Here is a 16,600-nt window from a genome sequence, read left to right as displayed (position 1 = left end):
GGTGGACACCTAAGGTTCAAGAGACCGTCAAGCTGAAATAAGAGTCCTATCAGGTCTGGTTGACCAGTGGGACTCCAGAGGCAGCTGAGGGGTACTGGTGGGCCAAACGTGTGGCGGCATTGGCTGTTGCAGGGGCAAAATCTCAGGCATGGAAGGAGTTTGGGGAAGCCATGGAAAATGACTTTCGGTCGGCACCGAGAAGGTTCTGGCAAACTGTCAGGCGCCTCAGGAGGAGAAAGCTGTGCTCCACCAACACTGTGTACAGTGGAGATGGGGCCCTGCTGACTTCAACTGCAGACGTTATTGACTGGTGGAAAGAATACTTTGAGGATCTTTTCAATAACACCAGCATGTCTTCCTTAGAGGAAGCAGAGCTAGAGGACTCCGGGAGGGCCTGTCCATATTGGGGGCTGAGGTCGCTGAGGTAGTTAAAAAGCTCCGAGGTGGTGGAGCCCCTGGGGTGGACGAGGTTCACCCTGGGTTCCTCAAGGCTCTGGATGTTGTGGAGCTGTCCTGGTTGACACGTCTCTGCAACATCGCATGGACATCGGGGGCAGTGCCTCTAGATTGGCAAACCGGGGTGGTCATCCCCCTTTTTAAGAAGGGTGACCGGAGGATGTGCACTAACTGTAGAGGGATCACACTCCTCAGCCTCCCGGGTAAGGTCTATTCAGGGGTGCTGGAGAAGAGAGTTTGGTCGATGGTCAAATCTCAGATTCAAGAGGAACAATGCGGATTCCGTCCCGGCCATGGAACACTGGACCAGCTCTACACCCTGGCCAGGATTCTGAAGTGGGCTTGGGAGTTTCCCCAACCAGTCCACATGTGTTTTTTGGGTTTGGAGATTGCATTCGACCGTGTTCCTTGAAGCATCCTGGGGTGTGTGCTCCAAGAGTATGGGGTACAAGGCTCATTGTTACAAGCCGTTCAGTCCCTGTACAGGAGGAGCAGGAGCTTAGTCCGCATTGCAGGTAATAAATCAAACTTGTTTCCTGTTGAGGCTGCACTCCGTCAGTTCTGCCCTTTGTCACCAATTCTGTTCATAAGTTTTATGGACAGAATTTCTAGGCGCAGCCAAGGAGTGGAGGGGGTCTGGTTTGGTGACCTCAGAATCACATCTCTGCTATTTGTGGATGACGTGGTTCTGTTGGCTTCATCAGACAGTGACCTCCAGCTCTCACTGGAGCGGTTTGCAGCCGAGTGTAAATTGGCAGGGATGAGAGTCAGAACCTCTAAATCCGAAGCCATGGTTCTCAGCTGGAAAAGAGTGGAATGCTCTCTCCAGGTTGGGAACACATTACCGCCTCGACTGAAGGAGTTCAAGTATCTCGGAGTCTTGTTCACGAGTGAGGGAAGAATGGAGCGGGAGGTTGACAGACAGATTGGTGTGGTATCCACAGTAATGAGGCCTCTGCAACAGCCTGTTGTGGTGAAGAGAGATCCGAGCCAAAAGGCGAGGCTGTTGATTTACCAGTCAATTTACGTTCCTACCCTCACCTATGGCCATGAGCTTTGGGTAGTGACTGAAAGAGCAAGATCGTGGATACAAGCGGCTGAAATGAGTTTTCTCCGCTGGGTGGCTTTCCCTTATAGATAGGGTGAGGAGTTCAGCTATCTGGGAGAGACTCGGAGTAGAGTCACTGCTCCTCCGCATTGAGAGGAGTCAGTTGAGGTGGTTTGGGCATCTGCTCAGGATGCCCCCTGGACGCCTCCCTGGGGGATGTTGGTGTTCGAGCATGTCCCACTGGGAGAAGAACACAGGGCAGACCCAGGACACACTGGAAGAATTATATCTCCCGGCTGGCCTGGGAACACCTCAGGGTCCTCCCAGAGGAGCTGGAGGAGATGGCTAGGAAGAGGGAGGTCTGGGCTTCTCTGCTTAGGCTGCTGTCCCCGCAACTCGACCTCAGATAAGCAGTGGATAATGGATGGATGGATGGATGTTCTGCTTGTTATCCTGGTTTTAATGATTCAATTATTTATTAGATTTTAACCCCCTCATTACAATATTGTTTTATGGACCTTTACTTATTTCTTGACTATCGATTGTTTTGTTAGTTTTAATAAATATTCACTTTCATACCATGAATTTGTTATTGTGTCCTCACTTTCCCAAGTTCATCCTTGGTTAGGAAATACTGATGCTCCAGTAAACATATGATGCCCATGGCTGTCACTTGAGAAGTGTTTCAGTACTACTTCTATACTGACAGAGGATTTGTAAATAATCAAGACAAATGAGGACACCTGTAGGAAATGTATGCATAAACTTTCAGGACCTTAATTAAATTCCTCTGATCACTGAGAAGGCCTTTTTGTAAAATTCTGAAATTGACATTTTTTTAAAACTGGAGGTAACCTAAACTTTATTTCTTAAATCCTGGCAGATTGTGGCACTCCAAATTATGGTCTGGTGTTTCTTGTTTGCTTTAATATATATATAAATATGTGCACAGTGGTGCCTCATACTTTGAACGATTAAAAGCTAAATTTGAGATAAATCTGATCTGGAGTTTGAATGATGCTTCAACGTGTGCAGTAAAAAAAAATGCAGCAACAGATGGTGCTTATGCAACAAGTGTAAACATTATGTGTTGTGTACAGTCTTAGTGTTAGTACACCAGCTGTTGATGACATAAAGGCATAGCCACCCCACACACAAACACACCTTTCTCTTACTGGAGTGTACTGGGCGTCCTGCTAACTCGATAGCTGTATTCAGAATGAGTGAATGAAACCAGGTCTCTGTAATTAGCAGAATGAACTGTCCTTAACGATCTTATTCGCTGCAACCTACAGCTTCAATTCTTCCATCTTATTTGTGGGAAATCTTGCATTGTTGAGAAAAAAACTAGAACAAGGTGATTTGTGTGGTCTCTGGAGAATCACCAGCCCCGCTTCTGCCTCGCTATGTCCGCTGGGATGTCGTGAAAGTGGAGAAACTCAATATTAACAGTCCTCTTGCTGCATACTGTAGTTCTATTTTTAGGAGATAGTGCTAGCTGTAGATGTTATTCGCCCATCAGGATGCCATTATGATGAGCAGCAACACATACACAAAAGGACAAACAAAGCGACTAAAGGAAGAGCACTGAACTGCTGCATCTATGCATGCCGCCATACATTTAATTTTATTTTACAGTATTTATGTATTTTATTTATTGTTTTCATGTTTTAATTTATTATTTAGGGCATTAAATTGTGTTATTTTTAACTTAAATTATGTGCATTTGCTGTTTAAGTTTATGGAAATGGGTATTGTTTAGTGTGTGGAAACAGATTAATTCACTTTCCATTATTTCAAATGTGGAAAATTTATTCGAACAGGAGAGAAGGTCAACCAGTCTAATCAGATTCTCAAATCAGGTTTGAAAGAGCAGGTTTCTGACACGAGCAACTAGGTTCTGATACACCATGATAAGAAACAGGCAAACATAAAGTAAAATATCTCTTTATTTTAGGATACAGCAAACCTTCAGTAATTTTGTGCATATAACATTCTTTCAGGAGCAAAAGGCTGATTCCTGATAGCCTGTTCATGGAGTATCTGACGAACTAAAGATGGATTCATGATTTCTATAACCCGGATTCTCCAGGGATCCCAGACGCAGTCTTCTTCTAAGCCACTGGGCACCATTCCACAGTTAGGTGGCACCCAGGCTGTATCATATCCTTTCTCGTGCCATGTTTTCTGCATGGGATGCCCCTGCCTGTCAATTTTTTTAACTCTTCCCACATGGACGTGGAGCTTTAGGACATATCGCTGATTTTCATCAATATCCAAGGGGTACCTGCTTGCCTTCTGAATGTCTCGGCTAACATATATACCCCGTCCTAGCATGCCATTCTCAGAGGGTTTGAAGCCATTCTTCTTGATTAGCACTGCATTTTGCTTTGTTGTTCCATGGAACATTACATAGACTTTGTCTTGCACAGGTTCAGTATAACTCTCTAGACAAGCTGGAATATAAACGTTGGAGTCAATTTCTTCCCAGATTTTGGAGGCCATGCTGTCTATGCTGTGCGGTCTAAACTGTAAGGGAGTGCAACCTGAAATAAGAAATAAATAGCAATTTAGGAAGCAAAGAAAGGTAAATGGCAGAAAAAGACATTTACATACACTGCTAATATTCCGCCAGTCGTCACTCAAGCTACAGACTGTATCAAGCCATGCAACATGATTTACTATATGGGTGCTTAACTCTTTTAGTCCTTTTAAACTTACCTACAGTTTTATGGAATATTAAACTACACCACACATGTGGGTGGTGGTTAGTAGTCTGTAGATCTTAAATGAATGTTCCTCATGGTTTTATGTCTACTGTACGTTGCCAGAGTGTGTCAAAAAAGGGTTACACCAAGTTGTAGGTACTACCACTGCACCACCAGAAGCAGCCAGGTTTTCTGGGAGATTTATCTATCAAATGATCAAAAATAGTGCCCTCATGTGTTGTGGGTGGTTTCAGTAGGGGAGGAATTACTGTACAAGCACCAGACAGAGTCACAGCAGACATATCATCACCTCCACAGCTAAGAGTGACAGTACTTTTCTGGCTTATGGAAGGTTTTTTTAAGTCAACATATTGATTTTTATATTTTTTGTTCTACTATGCTGTCACATGTATCCATATACAGATGAAGACAGTCTATTCTGTTTATTGGTAGAAACTACTCATGAAGCAATATTGCACAAACAGAGGTATTAGGTATTTGTAGGCTGTTAGGAACAAAACAAAAAATTTATGAGCAAAATACCAACACATGTGTACTTACTCAAGCAGAGCTTTATTGCCATATCTGCTACATTCAAACATGCTTTACTATTTTTCCTTGAAGATCCTCTGCCATTCATGTAAAAATGATAATTCTGATTGCTCCTTGGTTTTAAATTCACAAAATTGGTGCAAAATTGTCTATCTTAAAGTACAGCTGGAAAATACTTACAACCCTCTTTAAATGTAATTTCTCTTATTGTTTTACTGTCACTGTCTTTTCTTTCCTGCATTTTTTTCTGTCTCTGCCTCTTAAACACTTTAGACTAATACTGCTGGACACTGTTACCAAAATGTAGATAAATCTCCACTTTCTATCTCATCCTAAACTTTGGCTTTATTAGTGATTAGGAGAATGTCAGGAATTTTTTTCTATTGGGGTTTTAGTTAAAAAAAAAAATAAATTGCATAAACATCTCCTGTTAAATAAGAGATATGAGTACCATGTCACATTAACTGTTTTACCCAGATGTCTAACATCAGTAGTACAAAAAATTATGGTAGGACTAATATTCAATCAAAAGCTGCAATCCTGGCAAAACCATGCTACCATATGTTCTGTAAATACACTTTTCATTAAACAGGCAGCAAGAACACCTCATCAGCTTCGGGAACAAAACAGAAACAAACTCAGGACAGCATGTCTGTTCTTTATAGGGTATGAACAAACACACACACAAACATGCGTACACACTCACAAACACATTTTCAGTTAGCTTATATTTAACATAATGTTTACTCCCAGAAACTAGAGTGTCTGGAAAAAACCCAAGCAAAGAGGATTTACAATTTCCACACCATTGTCAAATAACCCCGAAATCGAACTAATGCCCCAGAGATATTAAGGAGCACCCATTTCTACAGTACCATCAACCAATCCATCTGACTAAATAATAAAAAGCATAATTTTCAGTGAATTTCTTCACAAGAAAAGTTACAATGCAATTGTATTCTGATTGTAAGTTCTCTTGTGATGGAGTCACAATAGTCTGGTCATTACTTAGGCAAGAATGACTACTGAATCTCAAATCACACAATGAGGTTTTGTGTTTAGAAACAGTGTGAACCCACTAAATACATTTCATACATCTGGGAAGAAAAGGAGGAAACACTTCAAGGTGGCCTTTCTGGTTTTGTCATTTTTACCCTTGTATCGTTGAACAGAAGACTTAGTTAATTGAATTTGAATTCTTTTTCTCAGTTCTTATCATTTTTTTCATGCACATGAGGTCAGAAAAGTCTCACAGGTGTAACGCAGAATGCATAGAAATAAGGTGATAGAACAGCAGTTCTAAACAAGTGAACACATGCAGAAAAGGAGCGGCTTACCTTGAGGAGTGCAGAGAGCGGTAGTGTGCCTGCTGTGTGAATGATGGTCCTCTTATCGCTTTAGGTTTGAGTTTCGAAATAAGATTCAGACAGGGAGTGTCATTTACTGGAAAACAGAACTGAGCAATTTGTGATCTCATTTATATCTGCTTTGTTAAAAACACAAAAAAGCACCTGTAAGTATATTAAGAGGAAGAACTCCCAGAGAGGAATTATCAACACTCCTTCAAACCAAGTACTATTAAATAATTTGGGAATCTTAAAACCTACAAAAATATGAACAAAATGAATATCCTTTATACAAATATAGGGTTAGAGTGAGGGTTACTTGTGAGATCTCTATCCTTAAGATATTTGCTGGAAAATAATGTGATTTGTTTTACAATTTTCTTTTTTTCCTAAGAATGAGAGTTTGGGTAAAAACTGCAGACCAGTATATGATCAGAATCAGAATCACTTTTATTCGCCAGTACTTAATGTACAGGAATTTGACTTGGTAGATTTGGAGCTGCTTATAACAGAACACATCACATGCAAATACCATAAAAAGCATAAGTTTAAAAAAACAAATTCATACAGAATAGAACAATTATAAAGACGATGTGCAAATGATGATGTCCAAGGGAAAGTGAGTGTGTAGTGTTATGTTAATTTTACATTATGCTGTATCTCACATTTCTAACCTAGTTTTCCCAGTTAATGGTTATGGCGATTATGGAGATTGCTTTTTTTATATTTAAATCCATCCTTCTATCTATTTTATGAATGGTCTTTTCCTAAAGCAGTGGTTCCAAAATGTTTTATGTTATTAGCACCAACCTGAGACTTCAGTATGTAACATTTGAATGAAAATGAGCAAACAAGTAAAAGTAACAAGTGCTTTTAACTGTGATTGAAATTCATACAAGAACTTTCCTAAAGTAATATCAACATTTGGTTTGGAATGGCTTGCCTATATTTGTGTTACAGTTAACATCAATAATTAAAAGCTTAAACAATTTTACTGTGTAGCAACATTCATCCATCCATTTTTCAAAACTGGTAACCCACCCAAATAGGTGTGACAACATTAGTTGTTCTCATTAGCAGTTTGGTTTTTTTATACTTAAAAATTAGCTTGCCATGCAGAAACTACAGGTTTAGAAACTTAGTCACAATAACTAAAAACTGAAACTGAACATCTGCAATGGGCTGGCGCCCTGCCCAGGGTTTGTTTCCTGCCTTGCGCCCTGTGTTGGCTGGGATTAGCTCCAGCAGACCCCTGTGTCCCTGTAGTTAGGATATAGCAGGTGGCATAATGTATGGATGGATAAAACTGAACATTTCTTTGAAAGAATCAACTTTCAATGACTGGGATGAGCCTGCTGTGTGCTGCAGATTCTCTGAAAGTGGGGCTACCATTTTGAGATGCCCACTCTTAGTTTAAGTTCAGTATCAACCTTTGACTTGTATTTTGTATTGGTTAAGGCAATTACAGAAAAAAACAACCTCAAATAAATAAGATGTTTGTCCAGCATATAATGAGACTTACTACTGCATTTTGGCATTGCAGAAGACAGTACTTACATTGTATGGTCATTAATGTATAAAGAGTGTCATGACCGGAGAACTGAATAAATACAGTGGGTATGGAAAGTATTCAGACCCCCTTCAATTTTTCACTCTTTGTTATATTGCAGCCATTTGTGAAAATCATTTAAATTAATTTTTTTCCTCATTAATGTACACACAGTACCCCATGTTGACAGACAAAAAAAAGAATTTTTTGAAATTGTTGCAGATTTATTAAAAAAGAAAAACTGAAATATCACATGGTCCTAAGTATTCAGACCCTTTGCTGTGACACTCATATACTGCTCAAAAGAATTAAAGGAACACTTTTTAATCAGAGTATAGCATAAAGTCAATGAAACTTATGGGATATTAATCTGGTCAGTTAAGTAGCACAGGGGGTTGTTAATCAGTTTCAGCTGCTGTGGTGTTAATGAAATTAACAACAGATGCACTAGAAGGGCAACAATGAGATGACCCCCAAAACAGGAATGGTTTAACAGGTGGAGGCCACTGACATTTTTCCCTCCTCGTCTTTTCTGACTGTTTCTTCACTAGTTTTGCATTTGGCTACAGTCAGTGTCACTACTGGTAGCATGAGGCGATACCTGGACCCTACAGAGGTTGCACAGGTAGTCCAACTTCTCCAGGATGGCACATCAATACGTGTCATTGCCAGAAGGTTTGCTGTGTCTCCCTGCACAGTCTCAAGGGCATGGAGGAGATTCTAGGAGACAAGCAGTTACTCTAGGAGAGCTGGAGAGGGCCATAGAAGGTCCATAACCCATCAGCAGGACCAGTATCTGCTCCTTTGGGCAAGGAGGAACAGGATGAGCACTGCCAGAGCCCTACAAAATGACCTCCAGCAGGCCACTGGTGTGAATGTCTCTGACCAAACAATCAGAAACAGACTTCATGAGGGTTGCCTGAGGGCCCAAATGTCTACTGCGCCCTGTGCTCACTGCACAGCACCGGGGAGCTCAATTGGCATTTGCCATAGAATACCAGAATTGGCAGGTCCACCACTGGCGACCTGTGCTTTTCACAGATGAGAGCAGGTTCACCCTGAGTATATGTGAAAGACGTGAAAGGGTCAGAAGAAGCCGTGGAGAATATTATGCTGCCTGTAACATCGTTTAGCATGACTGGTTTGGTGGTGGGTCAGTGATGATCTTGGAGGCATATCCATGGAGCGACTCACAGACCTCTACAGGCTAGACAACGGCATCTTGACTGCCATTAGGTATCAGGATGAAATCCTTGGACCCATTGTCAGACCCTACGCTGGTGCAGTAGGTCCTGGTTTCCTCCTAATGCACGACAATGCCCGGCCTCATGTGGCAAGAGTATGCAGGCAGTACCTGGAGGATGAAGGAATTGAAACAATTGAATGGCCTTCACGATCCTCTGACTTAAACCCAATAGAACATCTGTGGGACATTATGTTTCGGTCCATTAGGCGCCGCCAGGTTGCTCCTCAGACTGTACAACAGCTCAGGGATGCCCTCATACAGATCTGGGAGGAAATGCCACAAGACACCATCCGTCGTCTCATTAGGAGCATGCCCGACGTTGTCAAGCATGCATACAAGCTCGTGGGGGCCACACAAGATACTGAAAAGCATTTTGAGTAGCAGAAATTAAGTTTTTGAAAAAATGGACTAGCCTGCCACATCTTCATTTCACTCTGATTTTAGGGTGTCTACACAATTGAGCCCTCTGTAGGCAGAAAACTTTTATTTCCATTAAAAGACTTGGCATCCTTTTGTTCCTAAGACATTGCCCTGTCGTTATTTGTATAGATATCCAACTTCATATTGAGATCTGATGTATCTAATGTGTTTCTTTAAAGTGTTCCTTTAATTTTTGTGAGCAGTGTATATTTAACTCAGGTGCTTTCCATTTCTTCTGATCATCCTTGAGATCACCTTCATTTGAGTCCAGCTGTGTTTGATTAAACTGATTGGACTTGATTAGGAAAGCCACACACCTGTCTATATAAAACCTTACAGCTCACAATGCATGTCAGAGAAAATGAGAATCATGAGGTCAAAGGAACTGACAGAATTGTGGCAAGGCACAGATCTGGCCAAAGTTACAAAAAATTTCTGCTGCACTTAAGGTTCCCAAAAGCCCAGTTGCCTCCATAATCCTTAAATGGAAGACGTTTGGGACGACCAGAACCCTTCCTAGAGCTGGCCGTCTGGCCAAGCTGAGCTACAGTGGGAGATGAGCCGTGGTGAGAGAGTTAAAGAAGAACCCAAAGATCACTTTGGCTGAGCTCCAGAGATGCAGTCAGGAGATGGGAGAAAGTTGTAGAAAGTCAACCATCATTGCAGCCCTCCGCTAGTCAGGGCTTTATGGCAGAGTGGCCTGTCGGAAGCCTCTCCTCAGTGCAAGACACATGACAGCCCGCATGGAGTTTGCTAAAAGATACCTGAAGATTCTCTGGTCTGATGAGACCAAGAAAGAACTTTTTGGCTTTAATTCTAAGCGGTATGTGTGGAGACAACCAGGCACTGCTTATCACTTGTCCAATACAGTCCCCACAGTGGAGCATGGCGGTGGCAGCATCATGCTGTGGGGGTGTTTTTCAGCTGCAGGGACAGGTTGACTGGTTGCAATCGAGGGAAAGATGAATACGGCCAAGTACAGGGATATCCTGAACAAAAACCTTCTCCAGAGTGCTAAGGACCTCAGACTGGGCCGAAGGTTTACCTTCCAACAAGACAATGACCCTAAGCACACAGCTAAAATAACGAAGGAGTGGCTTCACAACAACTCTGTGACTGTTCTTGAGTGGCCCAGTCAGAGCCCTGACTTAAACCCAATTGAGCATCTCTGGAGAGACCTAAAAATGGCTGTCCACCAACGTTTACCATCCAACCTGACAGAACTGGAGGGGATCTGCAAGGAGGAATGGCAGAGGATCCCCAAATCCAGGTGTGAAAAACTTGTTGCATCTTTCCCAAGAAGACTCATGGCTGTATTAGCTCAAAAGGGTACTTCTACTAAATAATGAGCAAAGGGTCTGAATACTTAGGACCATGTGATATTTCAGTTTTTCTTTTTTAATAAATCTGCAGCAATTTCAAAAAATTCTTTTTTTTGTCTGTCAATATGGGGTGCTGTGTGTACATTAATGAGGAAAAAAATTAATTTAAATGATTTTAGTAAATGGCTGCAATATAACAAAGAGTGAAAAATTGAAGGGGGTCTGAATACTTTCCGTACCCACTGTAAATACATTTCTAGTGTTATACCTTCCTTATATGATAAAACCTGTACATACATCACCATCTACATCTGATCCCACCCCATCCTCTGTCTACAGCGAGGTGTATTTGTTGCTAGCAGCATATGTTCAGCATTCATGACACAGCTGCTGTAACTCAATGTTCCCCACAAGGCTTGCACCTCACAGTTTTAGAATTGCTGTCCTAGAATTTGACTTTTTGTAGGAGGGACCCAGTCAATCAGTGTGGTACATTGTGTCAGGGATTTGTGACAGATCAGAAAGCTGGAAAAAAATAGCGTGGCTCAGATATCATGGATGTAGGCAAGAAAAGACATGCAGTGACAAAAGTGCTTAATGGGAAAACTGATTGGTTAATCATTCATGTGTGTGAATGCAATTGGCATAGCGATCCCTCATTAGTTAGATTGTTAAAGGAACACCAACACTCAATTTTTCTAATTGTCAATAAAGAAAAAGAAAAAAATGAGAGAGAAAATGAGGAAAATTGAACATAAGAGAAAGAGTAGGATCAGATGACTGAATCAGTGTGTGATAAAGGAGGCGAAGATGTTGGAAATGCCCTGCAGTGGAGTGAAGGGAATGGTGTTCCATAGGCAGATCAGCCCTGCTGAGTTGTCAGAACAGGCGGCAATCATGGATTCCGAGGGTCCTGCAGTGAATGATAGAAGTAGCAGGAAGCCAAACTCATCCTGTTCCAGGTGGCATCGAAGGAGTTTCCTTGGATGAGAGTTGGATTGAGGATCATATTCATGTGTTGCTCCGTCCTGCTGACAGACCTCGAGGGTGAGCAGGGAAGATGAGAGAGAGAGAGAATAGCTCTGACAACAAGATGGAAAAAGTTGGTTCATGTTCTGCCTGTTATCCTGGTTTTAACAATGTATTGTGTTCACTTATTTATTGGTTTTTAAGGCCCTCATGATGCTGTTGTTTTATGTACCATTACTTATAGATGATTTTTGACTGCATCGCACATTGGACACAGATTGTTTGTTGCTTTTAATAAATATGCACTTTTACACCATGAACTTGTTACTGTGTCCTCACTTTCCCAAGTCCACCCTTGGTTAGGAAATACTGATGCTCCAGTATACATACGATGTCCATGGCTGTCACTTGAGAAGTTTTTACTGTGATTTAGGAGAACAAAGGGAAGCCATTGTGTAAAGTAGGGAGAAAAAATTATGAACACTTTCACTCTGCTTGGTTTGGATAAAATTTGCAGTGGGAACATGGCAAGATAGATTGAACACACTATGCTATTGCACAACTTCCCAGGGAAAAACCTTATCTTCACATGATATATTTTCATCTTGCATGTCCTGGGTTTACACCTTGCTTGTCCCAGAGGTCTAGGTTTGGAACACTGCATGTTTTTGTCACTCAAGGCTCATCCTCACTAAATGTCAAAATCACATCAGTTGAATACTGGCATTTTAACACTGCAGTCATCCCACATTGATCCCCTATGCCATAAAGTGAGTCCAGTAAACCTAAGAGGAAAATTCATTTAATTGCTTGGACTTGTCATCTCATTCTTGTGGTCACCACCCAGAGCTCATGACCACATCCACAAGTGAGCATGGCAATCTAGCAAAAAAAAAGATTAGTTTTGGGAGAAATGGAAAAACAAATACTTTAGAGCTTTGGGGTGAAAGTAAGAATATTTTGGTTCTCAATGAAGGTACATGCAAGTGTGCAGCTTATAGAAGTAGTCCATGAATTGCTCAGGGGAGTTAAACATCAATCAGGATACCTGGAGAGAACTATGACTGAGTGTTTGAACAAGCAATGCTCACCTTGAATCTTGACTGTTTGTTTCTCTGCATCTGAAATCTTTCTGGATGTCCCCTTAACAAATGACTTTTGGTTTTGAAGGCTTTCCTGGTAGTTGGTCCCTGTTTTAGTATTTTGATTCTTGTTTTGTCTAGTATCTAGTTTGTATTACCCTCAGACATACATAAAAACAATGATCTAATAGCCTTTAAAAGAAAAATGGTTACTCTTATTCTGCTGGCTTATTTGTTCACATACCAAATCACTTTAATTAACTTCCTTAAAGAAAAGGTGGTGAAAGAATGAAAATGATTGTTGAGATTTTCTTTTTCACATTTGCATGCTTTGGAACCTGCAGGCCATGCTTCATCTTACTGTATTCCAGATGTACAATATTCACTGATTACTATCTGCCAAAAGTTTGAGTCAGATGATGCAAATTAATATTCTAGGATCGGCAAAATCATTACTGATGGACTTGCACAAAATTTAGACTTAGGCAGAAGAAGTGTAATGAAAATAATAACTACATTTTAAACCTGCAACTAAAAATATTATATAGACATAATTACATAATGAGGGGTTTGATGTTTTGTGATGAAGACTTATATGTCCTAGTGAACTAACAGTGTACATGTTTAAAGTGAATAATCATTTGTGAGGCAATATCTGGAAAGATTTTCTGCAGGTTTCATCTCCATATTACAAAAAGGACATAATGATGCTACAAAAAAGATGAGTGAAGAGTGACAATACTTCTTATGAGACTTTGGGAAATGACCTATGAGAACAAATTGTACTTAGTAGTTTGTATTTCTAATTAAAGAAAGAAAGATTACGAATGGACTTGGTAGAAAGTTTATGAAATTACATTAGGACAGATGCATAAGATTGCATAAGAACAAAAGGGCATCATTTGAATCTGGTTAAGGATAAATTTAACATACATTCTGGACTATATCTTAAAAGAGAGAAGTGTGGATAAAGGAAATAGTTAACAAGTAATACATTTTATACTACTTTAGAAATTTCATATTGCAACTTGACAATATTTTGAAAATGTTTAGAATATGACCAATACGCTGCTTTGGCCTGGTGTGACTTTTATATTTATTGAGCAAAATTTTAATATGTGCTTATTGTTCTTACCTTTAAAGGTGCATTTATGTCATTAAGTTGCTACTACAATAGCACCTCTACAAGTATATACTTATCTAATATTTTAATGTGGTAACTAGAGTCTGATGAATTACAGACAAAATGTTACATAATACAAATGATGGGCTATAGCAGCCTAATAAATCACATTGGCAAAACTAATTGAAAATATTGTTTTAATTGGTCTTTAATTGGATGACAGCACATTTACAGGGAAAACCCTGCAGAACTGAAGTGAAAAAAAAAACTGACATTTATTTCTGGATGTTTCTGCAGGCTCCTTTGACAACTGAATAGCTTAATCCTGTTCTGTCAATGTTATTATGAATAATCTGTCTATGCCAGCCTTGAGGTACAGTGGTTAGTGCTGCTACCCGGGTTAAGTCCAAGCTATGACACTATTCAGTCTGCACATTTGCCTCAAGTCTGAGTCAACTTTTAATTAATATTAGATGCATTGCCAACTCTTTACTACCTCAGTGTAAGTGAACATGACTATGTGTGTACTGTAAAGGACTGGTGCCAAACCATGGCGAGTTCCTGCAGTGTGCCTGAAGCACAAGCTTGTTAATTGTTATATAACTGTGTTCTTAATAAAACTTCCTAAACTAAGAGGTCTGAGATTATCTTGACAGTGGATAACAAAGGAGTCCTATAAGAAGAAACTATCATCTGTGTGAGAGCAAATATCGACAAAGGAATGTTGTTCTAAGACTCCCAGTACAACTGTCATGCTTTTGTAGTAGCACAGCGCAGTCAACTTAGGAGAACATGAACACAACTTTGCCATCTATTTCAAGGGCACTTTGATAACTTTCCTGCCAATGATATGGATTCCTACAAAATGGATCTACAAATCACCATTGTGTGCTATTCAAATCCATTTACAGCAAGACCACCTGCTACTGGACTAGATAACAGAAGAAAAGCTCTGGAAAATGGCAGCACAAGGCACTACCAAAAAAAGTTGTAGTCAAAATAAAAAAAGCAAAAGGCACATGTGTTAACTTATAATTTTTCCAATAATTGTCAGTATTGCCCTCAACATATTATATTAAGTGGCCCCCATGCTATTCCAACTTGTAACTTTTGCTGGCTGTCAATGTGGAGAAGGTTTTTAACCACATTAACTTGTATTTTTCATGGAAGGTATTATAAACCATGGGTTTTGGTGTGAGCTATATCAATCTGATCAAGATACTATGCTCATGAACTCCACAATCTCTTAACCCATTCAAATTTTGAAGGGTGCCAGACAATGTTGACCATTTTCTTGTTTATTTTTTAAGATCTACCTTGCTATGGATGTATGCAGTCTTTATTGGAATCAACTATTTTTGTGATTTCTTCTGGAACATCTGTGGTGATCTAAAAGTAGTACAGCTCAGAAATAACAAGTACTGTGAATGGGACAGCCATGGTAAAGAGTCTCATTACATTAAAATGAACTGGATGCTCCAGGGCAGAAAAGTGTGGCACAAAAACCATTTGTTGACGCAACAAAGATATTTTTGCCTCTTCTTCATAAAAAACTTGGACTAATAGAAAATTTTGTGAAAGCAATAAACAAGAAACATGAAAGATTTCAATACATGAAACAGCTATTTCAAGGAGTAACGGGTGCCAATATTAAAGAGGGCCACAAATCAGACACCTCATCAATTACAAGCAGTTTGAATAAACAAAGGAATTCATATGGAAGGCATTCAAGGATGTTGTTGGCAATGTCAGAGCACGAAACTTCATCACACTGGTTGACAACATGCTTGAAGAATAGATAACCATGAAGTGTTACGCAGAATAGCACTTAATTTGTCTTGAAATTTGTTTTTTTACAGAAGCTATTTAAATAATAGATAGATAAATAGATAGATAGATCTATATACTAGCTGACCCCCACGGCTCTGCCCATGTAGTGGTGAAACAGAACAAACTTTAAAAAGCAATAAAAAAATAAAAGGAATATAATTCTGGCCAAGCAGAAGGTAAGTACTCTCCAATGTCAAACGCTGACACTGTATTTGATCGTGTTCAGCTCTGATGGGAGAGCATCCCCCACGTGTGGAGAAAAACATGTGGCCATGATATCTCTGGCAATTAGCAGCTACCCTCTAAAACACACATAGCTTTGATTTCTCTCTCAAAAACGTCAAATGGTACTCCTTAACAATCTGTAGATGATTACGTCTGCTGAACAAACAGGTATCACTAGTTAAGCGAAGGCAAGGTACACTCCAACACGTGGTAGACTGACTCGAACGGAGGCTGGCGCGCGAGTGAGGAGGGCCCCACACCCCTCTCCTTGTTCTGTAGCCTTTCTCTCAGATTTGGGCAAATAAATCAGTACCACAAGCAAACTATGATATTTAGCATGATGAGAGAAGTCACAAAATCAACCGGAATGTTCAGGCAAATTATAGAAAAAAACCCGATCTAAATCCGTTAAGTAGTTCTCTCATGAAAGTGGATAGACACACATACAGACAGATAGATGTTGGATTTTGTATATATATTGTGAATAGGGCGCTATATTGCACCCGACCTGACACAGATTGACACGGAGGCACGTTTAAAATAGAATAGAATATTTATTTTTTCTTCACCTGTAGAGCACGTCTTCCCCATGAACCCCACAGGCAATACACATTTCCAAACACACAACAGTCACTAAGCACTTTCTCCTTTTGAGACCACCACTCCTCCCAGGCAACCTTCTCCTCCTCCACCCGATTCCGGTCGTTGAGTGGTGGTGGTCGCT

At 40.3% G+C, this 16,600-nt stretch overlaps 1 protein-coding gene across 1 annotated transcript in view; it reads right to left on the bottom strand.

Moving 5' to 3' along the window:
* LOC120528866 overlaps positions 1–6,197 on the bottom strand; it is a 38,306-nt gene extending 32,109 nt beyond the window's left edge. Inside the window, exons 1-2 of the mRNA XM_039752944.1 lie at positions 6,102–6,197; positions 3,482–4,050 (exon numbers count right to left, since the gene is read on the bottom strand). Of these exons, the coding sequence (XP_039608878.1) occupies positions 3,482–4,009 (528 nt within the window). The 5' untranslated portion in view covers positions 4,010–4,050; positions 6,102–6,197. The remainder of the gene's footprint in view (positions 1–3,481; positions 4,051–6,101) is intronic.
* Between the last annotated feature and the right edge of the window lie 10,403 nt (positions 6,198–16,600).

Source organism: Polypterus senegalus, chromosome 4 (assembly GCF_016835505.1).
Source record: "Polypterus senegalus isolate Bchr_013 chromosome 4, ASM1683550v1, whole genome shotgun sequence".
Taxonomy (NCBI): Eukaryota; Metazoa; Chordata; class Cladistia; order Polypteriformes; family Polypteridae; genus Polypterus; species Polypterus senegalus.
Note: the sequence above shows the minus strand (reverse complement) of the source record. Positions and strands in the feature narration are given on the sequence as shown.